Source organism: Kryptolebias marmoratus, linkage group LG11 (genome assembly GCF_001649575.2).
Source record: "Kryptolebias marmoratus isolate JLee-2015 linkage group LG11, ASM164957v2, whole genome shotgun sequence".
In the NCBI taxonomy this organism is placed as follows: Eukaryota; Metazoa; Chordata; class Actinopteri; order Cyprinodontiformes; family Rivulidae; genus Kryptolebias; species Kryptolebias marmoratus.
In genome coordinates this window covers 18755538-18768422 of record NC_051440.1, presented here as the reverse complement: position 1 = coordinate 18768422, position 12885 = coordinate 18755538, and the positions used below count along the sequence as shown (strand labels likewise).

The following is a 12885-nucleotide window of genomic DNA, read 5'->3' as shown; positions in this document are numbered from 1 at the left end:
ATAAAAAAACGCACTTGGCAAAAAAAAAATGAGGAAAAAAAAAAAAAAAATCGAGCCAGCCAGGAGTCGAACCTAGAATCTTCTGATCCGTAGTCAGACGCGTTATCCATTGCGCCACTGGCCCGACACGGAAACAGCGATCGCAGGCGGGAAATTTAAACGAAACAGAAAGACGTGATTATGTATAACTTGTAGGATTGTTTGCTTATTATTATTATTTAGAATTGCAGTAACACACACTATAGCTAAGCATTTAACAGCTAAACGCCAAAAGCGATTATACATACGGTTGACTTGACCATGAATTTCCAAGTGGTGGTCGACTTGACTCGACTGCCGAAAACATTTTTTTTTTAAGTTGTTAGTTAAATATAGTTTCCACTATACTAATACTATATCGTTAAAGTCACTCTAGGTTATAAAACAACCACACAAGCGATATCAAATATCTTTTCTCCCAGCAGGTTTAGAGCGGCCTCTACAGACTGCCACGGAGTTGAACCCAGGTCCAAAACAGGGAACCGTCGAGCGAGGCGAGGAGCGGGCACGGGCTCATCTCTCGCGAGGAACGACGCCGTTATCGGAATCCCTACAAACAACACGAGAATTCGTCATTCACACGGTAATATAACCCAATCATACGCGGTGCATGTCGTTGTGCGAGAGCAAAGGATGAAGATGCTTAGTCAGAATGTCATTTATCTGCTGCTTTCGACTTTAAACATTTCTTGCATCGCGTTCACGCGGCCTTTAGGCCCAACTAGCATGCTAACCACTAAGCTAGCTTAAACAGTGTCTTGTTTCACTCAAATCGGATTGTGTAGCATCAGCTAACATTAGCCACTAGCTACATGTTTCTTTTTTTCCCCCTTGCAAATTAATGCTAAGTGAAAAGTTGCCCGGGATACTATTTAAATACAATTAGTCAACACAAACATTACATGAACAGATAACCAGTAAAGGCTATTTTCCGCCCATTTTTCCATTTCGTTTAGAGACCACCGCCCTGCACATTACCTCTAAACTGCAGAGTATAGTATAAATGTAACCTTTCTGGCAATAAGCTTTTACTCTATTATGTTTCTGTTTCTATGTTAATAATGGCCAATAATGTTTAAAAATGAAGATGTCATCTACAAAGTGGTTATTGTCCAAGCTGCAGCCGGAAGTATCAGTCACTTAAACATATTTTAATAACTTGCACACACTGATCAATTACTTACCATTAAAGTCCCCCAATTAGTTTTTACTGGTTTGCCCATAAAAGTACAAGTAGTTGTACCCTAATGCATGGAAAGGGGGCTCTATTATATATACATAAACCATAAAAGTAAAGGAAGTGTGTTCCTCCTAAATAAAAAGATTCAAAAGTTACCATTACACTTTATATTGTCTATATAAAGAGATCTATTGATGCTAACATTTGATTGATTGATTGTGCATTATTTTTACTGAATAAACTCATACATGTAGAAATGGTGCATACAATAAAAATACTTAGATGACACAAGAAAGCGAAAACACTTATTTTTTTAAGTGGTCCAGAGTAAATATCTAACAGTTGTTTTTTCAGCAGTTGAGTATGCATTTCCCAGATAGATACAGGGAACACATACAAAACATACTAAAGTTTATTTAGGATGAAAATGTGAGGAAGTATTTACAAAGTGGAGGAAAACAAAACAATGACACAGATAAACACAATCTTTCTTCAAAATAAAAATAACGGTCTGCCTTGCATTCATGTTTAGATCTTTTTTTGCTTTTGTGTTTTGTTTTTTAATTAAAGGTTAATGTAAAAAATAAAATAATTGGATAATTTTACATTTCCTCAACCACTCAAAAGTAAGAAAGTTGAGCTTCTCAGAATTGGAAAAACAGGTATACATACAGCAGATAACTGCTTAGGATGTTGTAATTGCCTTTGTAAGGTAGTGAGGATTCATACAACGAAAAAGGTAAAAGAAGTTATATTTTGTTGGCTTGTTATTATAAAGTCATATTAATAGTTCTCATTCAAAAGACTGTTCTTTTTCTACAGTTGCATTTGCTGCAATTAGCCAACAAAAATGATTTGAAATAAAAATCTAACCTACAATTTAATCTTTTAATGAATACCTGCAAAGTAAAAAGCTTTGTCTTTAGATATGATACAAGTTTTTGATCACCCACACTTTCTGTACACTCTGGATCTTATATGCTGTCGCGTGTTGTAATGTTATTAAAAAGGAAAAAAAGATAAACAAAAAGCAGAGTTGAAAATTACCTTGATGCCTGTATTGATTGAAGCCAATGTTTTTCTAGAGCAAATAAAGGGAACGAAAAGAAATTAAATGTTTTATGTGAAGATATAATAAAGTCTTACACTTTCATTTATTTGTTAAATTAATCAGACAGTTGAGAACTTACTTGTTCATTGCATTCAAGTAAACTTCAGATTTGTTTCCCATCTTGACACAAAACATTGCTTTTCTTGGTTAGAGGTATAGTTTTCCAATACTTCAGATTTTAAAAATGCTATATCAGGTTTGAGATGTCTAAAGTATTTCTGATAGCAACTCCAAGTAATGATAGGACAACAAAGACATCCATACATATACTGTAAAGATATCCAGCCAAGTTGATTAATAAACACTGTCCAGTTTTTTTATTCTAGCTGTGAACAATGTCACAACAAGAGTTGGACGAAATTGTTCAAATAACAGTGGAGGACTTTGACCACGAGAACCGCACAGGTAAGATTTCTGTGGAGAAATCTGTGATCAGACTGTCTTATTTTTCTTTATGTAATTAATGTAGTAAATTACTTATTTAATTTCTCTCTTTTTTTCAACCTAAAGGTTAGATCTGTATTTGGCAGTTGCAGAACTGTGAAAAATGGACGTGTAATAACCATTTTTTTGCGTGAATCGAGTTTAAATTCTACCTTACTTTTGACTGAATGTTTTCTGCTCTGCTCTCTTATGTAAAATCTCCATTAATAACATTGTTGAACCGGAATTCAGCAAAACTGCACACTCTTGCAGCTTGGAGCAGGAGCACATCTTCAGCCTGGACAGCCCCGACTGAAATCTAGCAAAGAGGCTGTCTGTTGTTGTTTTGAGGGTGTCTCTATGTTTGTTTCATGCCAGACATGCTGGACAATCATGAAGATGCGGAAGAAAGAAACCAGAAGAAAAAGCGGAAATTAAGCAACAGCCAGGAGAATAACAACAGCAATCAGGACTTGTCTTTTATCAAGGTACCAGTTCTGTGTAAAGAACATTGTCCAAAGCCTGAATAACGTTCACACTTTTTTTTGTGGGATTTTATATTACTTATTAAAAATCTTAAATTATGCTTCATTATTTCTGGTTCCAGAATCTTTTGGTTTCATTCACCGAATCAATTGGCCAACGCCTGGAGGGAATCGAGTCAAAGCTGCAGTCCTTAGATGCTACATGCAAGGCCCTTGGACGCAGACTTGACAGCATGATGCCCTGTGCCAAGAGCCCAGTCCAGGTTCCTATGGTTGCAGGGTCACCTCAGGGTGCCACTCAAACTTGGAACAAAGTGCGATGGTAAGCTCCAAGTATTAGCTCATAGATTTTCACCAGATGGTCAACAGATAATGTTTTTAAGCCATTTTGAACTCACTTAACACATTTTTCCTTTGCAAAATCTAAAGCGTTTTGGGGTTTTTTCTGCTTGTACCAAATTGATTTGATCTTTTCTTTCAGTGTTGTCCCACAAACAAATGTGATCGTGAGCAGGGAGAACCCAAAGACCTTAAATCAGGAAGACACGCCACTAGAAAACCTGCTCAGCAAGTAAGCAGCTCATTTATTTCACGAGTCAGTCCCAGTACAGCTCCTCATAATTATTTTCCCAGTTTTTAGTTAAAACAGCTGGTTTCTGTCAGTTCTTTACAAACAGCAATTTGTGTTTACAGCACGGCGGCCAGGAGGCGTCAGAACACAATCCTGGTAAAGGTGCCGGGCCATGAAGAGAGTCAGGAGGAGCAGGAGAGTGGCTCGGAGGCCAGCGACTCTGTTTCTAACAGCGGGCAGTCAGGCAGTGCGCAAAACGGCCAAAATGTTACACTCATCACACTCAATTCAGAAGGTAAGACCCTACACCGCTGATGTAGAAACAGGAACGCAGCCATGTGTTTTATGTTATGTCTCTTGTGAGTGGATGGAAACTAATGTATTATGTTGCGTTTTGTGTCAGCACGGTGGCTGTTCTAACTCTCGTCCAGCGCCATCACAAAGGCAATACGCAAGTTTACTGTTCTCAGAACCCAGTTTATCATTCACAAGAAATACAATACGTTAAGTGATTAAAACCTTTTATCTGACCTTTTCACTAAGACCAAGAAGACCAAGAAGCACCTCTTTCAGCTTAAACCTGTTACTATACGTTAATAAATCCTCCTTTTGGGTATGGTGTCTTACTAGGACAAAGTGAGTTAAGTCTTTACTTTATTGTTTTATTTCGATGTCATATATCTAGTGTGGAATATAGATTTTTTTTTAAAACTATTCTTTGTAAACAATTAAACGTGAACTGGTCATATATGTTAAGCTTTTTGTCTTAAACTACATAGATTCACATCCTCCTGTAGTTTGACTGAACCCTGAGAGTGATGGTTTCTCTTTAACTGCAAAACTAAATTAAATCCACATTGGGTTTATTCCTTTGTTTCTTAGTTGGGAATTTTTATATAAGAGACGTTCTTGGGTAACTTCAAAGTCAAAATGTTATTCTCTTGAATAGTTGCAGTCAGCATTAGCTGGATGGTACCATCTGCTTTATTCCTTGTTTATGTGGTATACTAAACAATGAACATGTGCTGTGAGCAAAGCAACCGTTTTATCCACTTATTTGTTCGGCCACATGGGTGTGCTGTTGTATTACAACAAGTAACTGCGTTTTCCGTGTCCTTTGTAGTGTTTGTCAACCTGTAAATCAAAGCTTTTTATGGACTGGATGTATTTAACAGTTTTTCAGTGAAATCAGTCCAGGTAGCGATTACAGGGTGCTCCACATCTCAGTGTCGTCACTAACAGTCTTCAAATTCTCTGTAAAAGATGACTGCAGCTTGTGTTCGAAGAGCCGCTCTTCATCGTTTGTTATTTCCTCCCAGATGATTATCCAGAAGGCACCTGGCTGGGAGATGAGAACAACCCAGAGATGCGAGTTCGTTGCCCAATTTCTCAGTCTGACATGCTGTATATAAGCACAAACTGCCGCACCGCAGAGAAAATGGCGCTCACGCTGTTAGACTACCTGTTCCACCGAGAGGTCCAAGCCATGTCTAATCTCTCCGGGCAGGGGAAGCATGGAAAGAAGCAGCTGGACCCACTCATGATCTACGGCATACGCTGTAAGTCATAAACCTTTTCTGTCTGCCATTTACAGGTTTTCGCATCACTGCAGTTTACTTCACTTTGAGCTGAAATGGATAATTAGTCTACAACGGTTTCTTTGCATGCACAAGCTTCCAGCAGTGACAGACTTCCTTAAGCCCGACAGAAAAGCCACAAAGCCACATCCTAAAGTCACATTTATGTATAGAAAATGCCACAACATACTGCATGTGAGTGTATCAGAGCTGTATGAACTTGCCAACTTGTGATGGTTAAATGAGTAATGTGACTGTCCAATAATAGTCAAGTCAGAGTCTAGTAACCACCTATACCTAAAGATTGTTACATAACTTCAACATAATCAAAATTAAACTAATAAATGTTGCTCTGCTGGAACTGGAGGTTTAAAACTTTTTGTTCTCGTGGGTTAAATGAACTCGCCGAGACTCTCCCCGGTTGTGTTCCTGTTCCATTTTGGAGCAAAGTTGAATAAAACACAGAAATAGGCCGCAGTCTGTATTCCCAAGGTGGCTTACAACAACATGCATTAATCATAGCATACTCGCATTAATGTGCAACACATTTTAGAACATACCGAAGTCCAAATGACGTGCACATGTCTGGTAGAAAGATGTTAATGCAGTCACTCTCGATTCAGTAACTCTGAGCAGTGGAAGGCCTTCGAGGCCTTCAGTGGTTAACAGATTTATTTGTGTACACGTTCTTTGTCCATATTTTTTATATCTAAATGGTTCGTATTGGTTTATATTTAAGAAGGGCCCTGTCAGCTGTACCCTGTCCTATTGGCTTTAGTTTATGTCTATTTATTTAGATTGAATAAATATTTTTTTCCATGTTCACTTGCAGATTTTGTGAAAATACACAATTTTTAATCTCCCCCTTTGGTCAAATTCCTTGCAACATGCATACAAACAATTATGTCAGTTTCTCAGCTTTACTTTTGATCTAATAACGAGAAAAGCTTCTCTTTTTTTTCTTGGTAACCTACATGTCCACTTGGCAACTTGTGTGTGCAGTTGCATGCACATTTGGTCTGACACATAAGTATGCAGAGCCAGGAGCGTGGCTGCTTGACATTTGGGTGACTCATTCTGAATGGAAAAAAAAAAAAGAAAAAAGAATGAAGGAGCACCTGTCTTGCTTGCCTGTGCAGGACCCATCAGGTGCAAAGGGGCTGCCGTATAGTGTCATCCCGTTACCATCAGATAACCTTCTGTCTCATTTTGTATCCTCGGGTTGTAAAGGTTGCAGCCGGGTTGCTAACTTAAATAGAAATGAGCTGTCAGGTGGCACTCGCCCTCTGAACAATTTATAATGTGGGTTAGACAGCCCCTAAGTACACCTGTACATATCTCCACGCAGGGAGATGGTGAGAGACACTCAGACTTGTGGTAACTTGCCAGTAGGTGTGGGGAAATAAACAGAATCCAGACAGTGGTTACCTTTATTCCTTTTTTTTTTTTTTTTAAGAACTTCATGTGTTGGTTACACAAGAAGCAGCTCTATTAAAAATAAATTGTTCTCTTTTCAGTTAGACAACTAAATTATGGGTAGCTTGTTTATCTTGGAATTCTGAAAACATTGGGATGGCATTAGGTGTCTCTTTGTATTTTTTTCCATAAAGTATTACAGCTTCAATGACTATACAGGCTGAATAAATGTTAAGCATGCAGAGAGTGTATATAGAGGTTTTAAAAATGTATATATGTGCAACCTTTTTACATTCTTATTAGAGATTTCTCTTGTAATTCGATGACTGCACACGTCATGACGTTCAATTTCTCCATGTCTTCACAGGTCACCTGTTCCACAAATTTGGCATCACCGAATCGGACTGGTACCGCATCAAGCAAAGCATAGACTCGAAGTGCCGCACAGCCTGGAGACGCAAGCAGCGTGGCCAGAGTCTGGCAGTCAAGAGCTTTTCCAAACGCACGCCGCGCAGCACAGTCGCAGGTAAAGAAGATGGGGTCAAGTTTCTGTGAATCAGTACATCACTGTGTGTAAAAAAAAAAACAGGACATGTGGAATCAAATATACAATTTCAGTGGCATGCAATGTATGACAATTTTATAAATATATCTAAACATTGAAATTTATATTGGAATATCTGTGGTTAGTCATACTTGTTTTGTTTACATGCTGAGTTCAGCACCACTGGTTTTGAGGATTGTTTCATAGTTTTAATGGCGCAGAATGTAATTTAAGGTTATGAAATCCATTAATCGTCTGCTGTCAGTCAATGCAGTTGGCCCAGTCTCAGGCTGTGAACTCAGTCATCTTATTTTATCTGCTGTTTGAAGGTTTTTGCCCCAAGTACAGTTAAATTGTGTGCTGCTTCAGATGTTTGCTATCTCTAGACAATGCTTGCTATCACCTCTCACCTCTGACCAGGGAGAAGTTTGACTGCAGGGGAAACTCCGATATCCTGTGAGCGCACACTTGGGATGGGTTGTGAGGCCCTTCCTTTTCAGGCCAAACACACCCCAGAGTATAAAGCACAAACGCTAGTTCAGATGGTGCATCCTTCAGCGTGCAATACACAAAGAAGACCAAACAGTCATTCTGTCCTCTATCAGATTACATGCTAACTAAACAGGGAAAGAGCAACTGTACTGCTTTTAAAATCATAACTAATTTGCATCACGCAGACTTCAAACAAACTGTAGAGCCTCCAAAAGCCACCTGGAAATTATTTCTTCATCTGGTAAATCAAAGTACCAAGGATTATTTACATAATACAGCACACAGCTGTAACAGTGAAAGATGGAAGAGTTTTTTTTTTCCCAAAGCATTGTTTGTGATATCTTATCTTAGTTTAATTTCATGTAAATAAAAACTAGATTCTGGTTGGTGTGAGTCCGCAGAGGGAAATAAATGGCACAAGGAACCACAGTTAGTGTGTGTTGAGACTGACCACTAGACGCTGTCCTGGAGCTGTCATAAATGTGGTTGAATGATTAGATGTGTGGAAAAAGTACAAAGCAAGACATCACGCAGCAGATGATCCGGAAATTAACCATTTTCCTGTATTTGTTTTGTTTCTCTGCGTCTTTGTTTTTGCGACCTCATGTTTATTTCTTATACGTACTGGAATTAGTTGAACTTTATCTCTAATTTCACCATTCGCTACGAACAAGAGTGCAACAGAGACCCAACTCCTTGTCCTTCTTCGCAGATGAGAACATGTCAGAGGAATCTTCCCACATCGAAGCTGCCACCCAGCAGACTTTACATTACACGCTGGCCAATCAGCAGGTCCAGTTCCACCGCATTGGTGAAGACGGACAAGTTCAGGTGGTGAGTAACTTTCTGTCTCCAATTATCTTGTTAAATTTGTAAAAAAGAAAAGAAAAATCTTTCATTCGGACAAAAATCTGTTTTTTTTTTTTTTTTTTCTTAATGTGACTGGACACCAAGGAATCAACCTAAACTTTCCTTCTTTTGTACCAGAAGTAGGAATCAGACCCCAACCGATCCTAAATATTAGATGGGGCTTAATTTTTTTAAATGTAATTAATGCACCCTCAACACTTACTTACATTTCTAGTATGAATAAAACAATTACAGCTGTAGGTCAGAAGGTAGAAATAAGGTAAAATAAAGTATATTAAATGCTTAGTTCAGGTTCCCCAGTTTTACTTCTGCGATGCTCCACAAAGGCATTGTTTCTTTTATTTACATTTCATTTCACTTTGTGTGGTTTTTCTTAATAAATATTGAGAATGTATGATGTGTTGTGGGAAATCATTATGAAAGTCCCTAATTGTAAATGAAATGTTCATCTCTGTGCTAATTGTAAGGCTTTTTTGGCCACATCATTCCTTCTGATCATGCTGGTTATTAGAGCATTCCTAACTAATGACTTAAAGCGAGGAGGGACAGAATCTTTTTTCACATGTGTCCAATACTAAGTTAGGGGAAACAAAAGTAGGTAACTTCAACTGCTACGGTCAAAATCTGTCTCTTTCTGTAAGTACAGTTTGTAACTGTGTTATCACTTGTTGTCAGATTTGCAAAAGCACATTTCCTTTTCTTTGATATTTCTCATCCATTTACATAATTGCTTGTAATTTCGTGTAATTCTTCATATCTGTCTCAGATTCCACAGGGACAGCTGCATATTGCCCAGGTGCCCCAAGGAGAGGAGGTGCAGATCACACAGGACAGTGAGGCAAGTGTTTCTGTGGGCATGAGTGACAGAGGTTGAGATTCAGTTCACCGGTTTACGTGAGTCATCTCCTCCCCGTGTATTGGATTTCCCAGCCGATATCTGACTCAGAAAAATTTGTTTCCAAACAGACAATAACTGTTGCAGTTCACTCATGCTTGTGAAGTTGATGGGGCATTTAATGACTGGTATCTGCAGTGTTTTTGGAATGGCAGTTTGTAGATGGTTAGCAATTTAGTTAGATTATAGTGATACACTGACAGGCATTTACTCAATGTTTTCAATTGTCTGTAATATTTATATGGGCATGTAGTTTCCTGCTTCATCTTAATAGAAGGAATTTTTTATTTTTTTTAAATTCTAAATTAGTCCACATCCAAAGTGAAGGAAGGACTAAGTCGGGAAAGCCAAATGTTAAATTGATCAAAAGAGAAAGCTCCATGCCTTCACAGCATCGTCTGTTTCTGTTTTTCCACGCAAACAGAACGCAAAAGCAAAGTGCATTCAAGCAATACCTGGCAGAGTTTAAGACATTAGTGAATAACGGCGAAAGCAAAGTTCGTATGTAGAGCATGGATGCAGGGAGTTGTGTTTTCTTTCAATGCTCAGGTGACTCATTGTCCCCCATAAGACATCGTTATATATACACGCAACCTGCCAGTTCAAATCACGATTCACCCCAAAACCACACTGACTGCTCAGGAGGAATTTCTGCATCAGCATCACTGCTAATGATTTTTCAAGGATGCAGAAGAGATTTAGTTCAAGGCGCCAGTCTGTGTACACACTTGTACATGCAATCAAACCCCCAGCATGATACATGTTATACATGGGTGACAGTTTGACATTCGCGCACAAGTAATTAACACCTTAACCAAATGTTTTTCTCATTTCCTAGTCATTTATAGCCGTAAAGGACCTTTTGGAAGCAATGCAAATGTGCGAGAGAGACACAATAAATTGAAGGCAGAAAACCTCTTAAGCTTTTCCTGCGCTTTGTGGCTGAGTCCAGATTTTTTTTTTTCCTCCACTTTCCTTCCTATTTCAAGATATTATTTGTTTTTTTGGAGTTCAAAGCTTAGCAACAAAACCCTACTTCTGCCAGCTGCCACTCGCAGCAGAATATGTTTTCATTAGAAACGGGCCCCTTTCATCAAAGGCACTGGTTTTTAGCGTGCTTGAAAAGGAAATTAACTGCTTCGGATTTTGCGCCGCTCTCTGTGCATGTGAAAATTTAGACCTTATTGAAAGTATGCATGAAATACAGTTTGCAAGAGAGAGAGAGAGAGAAACCCCAGCAGAGACTGGAGGTAATTCTTTCCTGTATTCCTTTGTTAACATTCAGAGGTTTTACAATAGCTACAGCATCATAAGCAGATTTGTTTTGTTTACAGAAGCCTTGACGTAGCCAGAAATAATACAGTCATTGACATCGATACAAGGGCATGTCATTCACTTCTCATTATGAACAGCATAAACACTGCCAACGTCTGCATGCTGAGGAACTGTCTGATCATGCAGGAGTTGGCAGAAGCAAACTGTTCTGACACTTCTCAGCTGTTGACATTGGCTTTCCACTCAAAGTTAATAAGACGAGATCAACTTGGCACCGTTTCTTGCTTTGTGTCCTGCTAGTTTTCATATTTCCACGGCTTAAAAAAACCGAATAATTTATTGTATTTTTAGATAGACTGACATGGCTTTTAAAATTTTTTTATTTCTTAATTTTTTTAGGGAAATCTTCAGATCCATCAGGTGCACTTAAGTCAAGATGGACAGGTGAGTACTCATTCATTCACACACTTTTATTTTCACAGTTTCAGTTACAAAATAATCCTTTCAGACTTTCCAAAAAAAAAAAAATCCATCCTTTTGTTTAATTGTCATATGTAGTTACAGTACTGAACTTTGCAAATGGAGGTAATATAAGAAAGCAACTAGAAATGTTCATGAGAAAATGGGTCTTTAAAGTTCTAAATACATGACGTAAATAAAATCAGTGATCAAGTGATGCAATTTACTGAACTCTTTATGTAGTGCCTGTTTAAACACATTTTGTCAAGAAAAACAATTTGTATTATTTTTGTCTCACCACACTCTGCCAGTTGTTTTGAAATAACATTAACATAGCAAGTAGAAACATAAAAGTAACAACCCTTATATGCACACACCCACACCCCCTTCCATTCCTACTGTGTCTGATTTAGTTGACCTGTCTTCCCTCCTTTATTTCTGTCTTTGGTCCCGGGTCCTGGTTATCTGTTCTTTCCTCTGAGCTCAGTCCGTCAGCGTCGATCAAAGCAAAGCTGGCCTGTGTACGGCCGGTGCCGGCCACATATGGACGCCTGAAGACAGCCATAATTTTTTTTATTCATGATTTGATCCTGTTTGTCTAGAGAGCAGGCTTAAAGGAAGGAAGTCTTTTCTCACGCTGGCCGTCTGCTGGCTTTGCTGTTTTGTGTTATTTTGGCACAACACGTGTTTTATGTAATGGCTGTAAAGGGACTTTTTTTTTTCTTTCCTTGAATGGGCTACACATTTTCCCTGCTGGTGCTATCACTAAAAAAATACATTGTTATTTATTTTTTGGTCAGTCACACTATTTTGCTTTTTTGGCACAGTGTGAATCCAGAACAGTCAGCTGTTGTTGAAGAAAAACACAACTTTGTTCCCATAAATCTGGATCGATTCCGGTCAGCAGCAGATCAATTGTATACAGTGGGACCTCTATATGATACTAATTTATTCAGATCATACATTTCTATTTAAAGAAAACTTTAGGGAGAGGATTTATTTTTTAATTTCATAGATTTTTTTTGTAAATATGTCAGCAAAAAAAAAAAAATGTAAGAGGTTTAAGAAAGTAATGAAAGTATTACCTATTTATCCAGTTAATAAAAGTAATTTGTTTGTGTTTTATTTGATTTCAGTAAATTATAAGGGATTCTAAAACTAAAGGATTAGTTTATAAGGAATTAGTTAGTCTTAGTGAAGTCAGTCACCACTTCTCCACAAGAAGTAAAAACTCTGGAGTGGAGAGAAGTTACAAACCACCCACCGGCTGGAACCACGTACTTTCAGCTGATCAGTTTTTCATTTTATAGACTTATAAAGATCTCCGTCGTTAACATTCCTTATAGGTTCAAGATGCTATACGCAGTCTTTATGTGCACACATTTGTCATGTGTGAGTGCATCTGCTTTATATGAGGGATTTTGTTGTTGTTTGCATTCTTTTATTGACTGTTAAGCTCTGTGTGTGTTTTCAATTGATTAAGGTAGTCACCACACATCCTGGAGCGCTGTCTCTCTCTCTCTCTCTCTCTCTCTCTCTCTCTGTCTC

The 12885-nt window shown here is 38.2% G+C and overlaps 1 protein-coding gene and 1 non-coding gene across 3 annotated transcripts in view; one reads left to right on the top strand and one right to left on the bottom strand.

The window, feature by feature from the left end:
- Positions 1-51: 51 nt before the first annotated feature.
- trnar-acg lies at positions 52-124 on the bottom strand. The gene has a single exon. It is a non-coding gene; the product is annotated as a tRNA-Arg (tRNA).
- A 203-nt stretch (positions 125-327) lies between these two features.
- The window catches only part of LOC108239980 (BTG3 associated nuclear protein), a 31751-nt gene continuing 19193 nt past the window's right edge, over positions 328-12885 (top strand). The window contains exons 1-11 of one of the 2 annotated variants that reach the window (XM_017423063.3): positions 328-622; positions 2643-2735; positions 3132-3241; positions 3361-3560; positions 3720-3809; positions 3932-4104; positions 5129-5368; positions 7170-7328; positions 8551-8672; positions 9475-9546; positions 11278-11322. In XM_017423063.3, the coding sequence (XP_017278552.1) occupies positions 2666-2735; positions 3132-3241; positions 3361-3560; positions 3720-3809; positions 3932-4104; positions 5129-5368; positions 7170-7328; positions 8551-8672; positions 9475-9546; positions 11278-11322 (1281 nt within the window). In that variant the 5' untranslated portion in view covers positions 328-622; positions 2643-2665. The remainder of the gene's footprint in view (positions 623-2642; positions 2736-3131; positions 3242-3360; positions 3561-3719; positions 3810-3931; positions 4105-5128; positions 5369-7169; positions 7329-8550; positions 8673-9474; positions 9547-11277; positions 11323-12885) is intronic. The other variant, XM_017423062.3, reaches the window with a different exon arrangement.